This window comes from Eurypyga helias, unplaced genomic scaffold, assembly GCF_000690775.1.
Source record: "Eurypyga helias isolate BGI_N326 unplaced genomic scaffold, ASM69077v1 scaffold19828, whole genome shotgun sequence".
In the NCBI taxonomy this organism is placed as follows: Eukaryota; Metazoa; Chordata; class Aves; order Eurypygiformes; family Eurypygidae; genus Eurypyga; species Eurypyga helias.
The window spans coordinates 6,508-11,782 of NW_010266494.1; the positions used below are offsets into that span (position 1 = coordinate 6,508).

Here is a 5,275-nt window from a genome sequence, read left to right on the forward strand (position 1 = left end):
AGCTTCTGAAGAATTATGCTTTTCTTAGAGAAGTGGGGAATTACTGGCTTGGAATGCAGTCTGAGCACCAGGTCTGCTGTGGAACTGGCAATGATAGCCACTTGATCGAAGACCTTTGGTTACACTGCAAACACACCCTTGAGTTGTTCACATCGAGAACTAACTAATCTAGCGTGCTGCTATCTTGACTGAGCAGGTGAAGAGTCCAGTTTCTTGGAGCAGTTGATCTTGCTCTCAGGAAAGCTGCTCAGAAGGTTGAAAACCAAAGTAATATCACTGCCTTCAGTCCAGTTGTGAAAATAAATGGCAGTTACAATTCTGGAGGTGCAGATCTTAAACTGTTTTATGTATCAGCCATGGAGATTTTTATATATATATACACACACACACATATACTTATAAAAGGTAACCCAAATAATTTCTTCTTCCTAGGAACTCCAGCAGCTTAGCAAGCAATACAGCAACATCAAGCTCCTCCAACTGGGTGAGTAAAGAGCTTATACAGAAATATGTTCAACTAAGTCTGGTGAGTGCATCTTAAGAAATTGGTCTCCTGGGTGATCAGCAGCTGTACATGACCTCTATCAGCTGAAGACAATCACCCTCATTTTAAGATAACACTGGGGAAACACGCAAAATCTTCTGGGCATTGTCATCTCTGTGTGCTGCCTAAATGTCCCCATTCAGACTGATGCCTTAGCTTTGGTTTAGCACGTGTTGTACAGTGACCATGTGAACCACACAGTTCACTGTGGCTTTTCTGTTCTCGGCTCCTCCATGCAGATGTGGTCTGTGAAAACAGCATCAAGAAAGTAATCAAGGAAGTGGAAGAAATTGTGGGAGACAAAGGCCTAAACTGCCTCATTAACAATGCTGGCATCAATGTGCTTGCCTCCTTGGAAGAAGTCACAGCAGAGACAATGCTCACCATTTATGAAACCAATACAGTTGCCCAGCTGATGGTCACCAAGGTAAGAATTGGGAGGAATGTGTTTAATCTATGGTACTATAACAGGCTTTTCCACTAGTGAGCTGGACATGTAACCCAAGCGTTTGCCACCTTGGAACTGTACAGATACGGGTCTGATATCAAATGGCATGCCTAGAGAGCAGAAAGAGATCCTTTCTATCAAGGATCTTTCTCTTCATTTAAAACCATGTGGTATGAGGTCACTTTAGTGGACAGGTTGGGCTAGGAGGTGGGCAGGAGAGACTGAAGGTCCTTGCTACTTCCAGCTGGCTGTGATAGAAAGGTTTCCAATGGTCAGCTTGTCTGGGGTGCCATCACCGTTCTATGCTGGTGGCATAAAGTTGTACGTACTGCAGTTCTTTTAGAGCAGAACCTGAGAGTCTGGCTTGCCTTGAATGGGCCAAGAGCAAGCTGGCCAAGTTCAAACAAACTCTTGTTTTCACAGGCGTTTCTACCGCTTCTGAGGAAAGCAGCCCAGCTGGGCACAGGAATGGGCTGCCACAGAGCTGCTATTATCAATATGTCCTCTCTTGCTGCCTCCATGCAACTTGTCCAGGCAAATGAGATGTTCCTCAAGGTCTACCCCTACAGGATAGCAAAGGTTTGTAGGCTTCCCTGGGCTGTGCTCAGTGGGTGAGGGCAGGCCTCTGAGTTCACTCTGAGCTTAAGAGGATGATCTTAGTGGTGTGCAGCAGTTCCTTGGGTAGGCTGACACAGGAACTGTCCTTGTTCTTCATGTGGGTGGAAGTGGAAAACCGTACATCTGGAGCAAGCATGCCAACTGGCTCACAAGTGTGCCATCAATAGCTGCTGTAGATTGCTTTCAGAGTGACCTGGCATTCAGGGAAGAACTGATGCCATCACATGTGTGTCCTATTAGCTGTGTTCCTCTCCAGTCCAAGCAAGACATCAGGCATGAAACTCAACAAAAGGTGTGTTGGCCTGTACATGGTAATGATAGTGAGAGGTGGAGTTCTTAGTTTTGTCACATCCAGAGACTGAGTTTGTACAAATAGTCAAGATCAGACATACAGTTTCTCCTACACCACCTACTCATAAGCTGTTAATACGCTTGTTTTCCCCGTTCAGAAGTAAAAAACTTGAATGTTTGTGTAGTGATTACTGCAGAAAAACAGAGTCCTTATGTCAGTATTATTTTCCACACAGCTCCTTAAGAGTTTCAAATGCTACTTTATCTTCCACCATAACTTAGTTTCATCTTTGGGCAGTAAGCTTATGGCGATAGAGCTTTCACAACCCTTCTCTTAACAGGTACCTGAGAATGAAGCCCTCACTAAGTCTGAATAAATTACTGTGATACTGTTACTGCCCCTTCATTTCTCAAGAGACAGCATGGTGGAAGGGATGTCACAATTAGCTTGGCTTAAGGTCTTGCTCAAGGTTTGTAAAACCAGAACACTAATAGATGGTTTCCACTCTTGTAGACTGCACTGAACATGATCACCAGGTGTCTTGCTGCAGACTTGAAATCGGATGGAATTCTCTGTATTTCTTTGCATCCAGGCTGGCTTCAGACAGACATGGGCGGAAACATGGTAAGCGACATCTCTTTGAAAATGTGAAAGTATGACTCCCTGCTTGTCCCAACGCTTGAACAAGAACCCACTGTACAGGATACACTTCCATGAGCTGCAGAGGCACACTATGAAACATGAAAATACACCCCACGTGATTCTAGTTACTCCTTAAATGCATTTGATTCTCTTCTGTAGAATATTCCCACTAATAATCTAACCTTGCCTCGCTCTAGGCTCCCATGCAGGTGCAAGAGGCTATCCCAGGTATTCTCTCCGTTCTGGACCGTCTTGGTGAAAAAGAAAATGGTTCCTTCCTGGACTGGCAAGGAGAAACTCTACCGTGGTAGAAATGCACAGTATGCTACAGGAACAGCATGTCAGCCACTGTTTAACTTGCGCCACTAATGTCTGTGTCTCTAGGGTTTTCTGACCTGCTAGCCGAAATAGCCACTCTGATATCCAGCCTCTCTCTAGGTGTATTTGGAAAGTGAGGTGGCTGACTCTTTTATTTGCTATTGCTACTGCTCTGTTCCAATGCTTCCTGCAAATACTACTGTGCTTGTAGTGATGGGTATCTCCTGGAACTGTCTGAAGTAGATCAAACATTCCAAGTTAAATCCAGGGGCTGGTTCCTCTTCGCTTCCAAAACCAAAGTGGGTCTCTTGCTCTCTACAGAAGTAAATGACCTGACCTCAGAGTAAGACCAGTGTAGGCTGCCACATTCCCGTATGTTCAGCCTGCTGGAAACGTCTCTGGAAAAGGTCCTGTGTTTTCCTTCAGTCCTAACTGAGCCAAGGCTGAAACTGTCCAGATCTAAATTAAGTGAATTTGGCACTTGCGTAAATTCCTCAGCAACCTCTGAGTTGTCTCCAGGTTGACAGCACACACCAGGCACTTGCTTTGTTCCCAGTGGGTGACTAACATCCTGATATGGGGGTGGGAATGTTGTTTTGTACATAAACTTCTAAAGTGTCTTCAATAAAGTCTTGTTTAAACAAATAAATCTGTTTACTGAACTACTTCAGTTAATTTCTCTGCGTGTAGGTTTCTCTTCCCTGACCAGAGAACCGCACTTGTACCTGGCAGGAAGAAACTCTAACCATCGCTGTCTCCTTCAGGCTAGATGGGTTTAACATGGTGGGGTGTACCTGAAACTGAGGCAAATCCTTGTTCTGGTCTGAAATACTAAGAACAGCTGGTGAAAAGATCTCTGTGTTCTGGCTGAGGTAGGGATAAAAGCGAAAAGTTCTGTGAAGTCTGGGATTGGTTTCAACACTGCTCCCTCATGTGAGCTGATTAGGCACTTTCATGCTGTGCCAAGATGGTGGGTTCCTGTACCAAGTCAGAAAAGAAAAACAACAGCCAGGTAAGTGGGAGAGACAGGTGGGGCTGTTCCTGGACAGCAGCCACTGCGAGACCTGCCCTCAGATGCAGCTGAGGGTGTGTAAGGGAGAGGTGTCTAGCTGTCTTCCGTGATCCCCATGTTGACAGGGAGATAGTGGCTCACTAACAACTGCTTGTTGCGCCACGCTTCTGCGCTCAGACCTATTTTAGTGACATGCTGCTGTGACTGAGCAGGGGAACAAGATGCAGTGCTGTCCGATCAGCTGAAAGCCATGGCACTTGGGGACATGGTTTGGTGGTGGACGTGGAAGTGTCAGGTTTACGGTTGGACTTGATGCTCCTAAAGGTCTTTTCCAGCCTAAATGATTCTATGATTCAAGGTGTGACTGCACTATCAGCACAAACCCAGTAGTTAAGGGGAAAGCTCTGTGATTCAGATGGGTGGGAGCAGGAGAATCATACAATCTTTTAGGTTGGACTTGGGGACATGGTTTGGTGGTGGACGTGGAAGTGTCAGGTTTACGGTTGGACTTGATGCTCCTAAAGGTCTTTTCCAGCCTAAATGATTCTATGATTCAAGGTGTGACTGCACTATCAGCACAAACCCAGTAGTTAAGGGGAAAGCTCTGTGATTCAGATGGGTGGGAGCAGGAGAATCATACAATCTTTTAGGTTGGAAAAGACCTTTAAGACCACCAAGTCCAGTTGTTAACCTGACACTGCTAATACCACCACTAAATCATGTCATTCAGCACTTCGTCCACACACTTCTTAAAATACCTTCAGGGATGGTGACTCCACCCCAGCCCTGGGCCTCCTGTTCCAATGCCTGACAGCCCTCTTGGTGAAGAAATTTTCCCTAATATCCAATCTAAACGTCCTCTGGCATAACTTGAGGCTGTTTCCTCTTGTCCTGTTGCTTGTCACTTGGGAGAAGAGACCAACCCCCCTCTCTGCACCCTCCTCTCAGGGAGCTGTAGGGAGCAATAAGGTCTCCCCTGAGCCTCCTCTTCTCCAGGCTGAACACCCTCAGCTGCTCCTCACAGGAACTGTGCTCCAGACCCTTCCCCAGCTCTGTTCCCTTCGCTGGACACGCTCCAGCCCCTCAGGGTCTTTCTTGAAGCAAGGGGCCCAAAACTGGACACAGTATCTGGGGTGCGGCCTCAGCAGTGCCCAGTACAGGGGATGATCTCTTCCCTGGCCCTGCTGCCCACGCTGTCCCTGATGGCAGCCAGAGAAGAGATGGGTGTGGGTAAGGCCTGAGTACAAAAGCTTTGGAAGTGTTTCCTCCCGTGGATGCTCCAGTGCAACGCGAGATCCCAACCCGGGGCCCCGCTCCTGCCTGCCCCCTCTGCTGTGAGGGCACAACCCCTGCGTGCTGACAGCCGCGCTGAGGCGGGCAGCCCAGCCCAGCCCAGCCCAG

The 5,275-nt window shown here is 47.1% G+C and overlaps 1 protein-coding gene across 1 annotated transcript; it reads left to right on the forward strand.

Annotated features, from left to right (window-relative positions):
• Positions 1–432: 432 nt before the first annotated feature.
• LOC104504381 (uncharacterized oxidoreductase C663.09c-like) lies at positions 433–3,178 on the forward strand (the record flags this gene model as incomplete). The annotated part of the gene is made up of 5 exons (XM_010157122.1): positions 433–484; positions 784–971; positions 1,416–1,571; positions 2,416–2,526; positions 2,742–3,178. Coding segments are annotated over 5 exons (621 nt in total), but the record flags the coding sequence as incomplete, so codon positions are not given.
• Between the last annotated feature and the right edge of the window lie 2,097 nt (positions 3,179–5,275).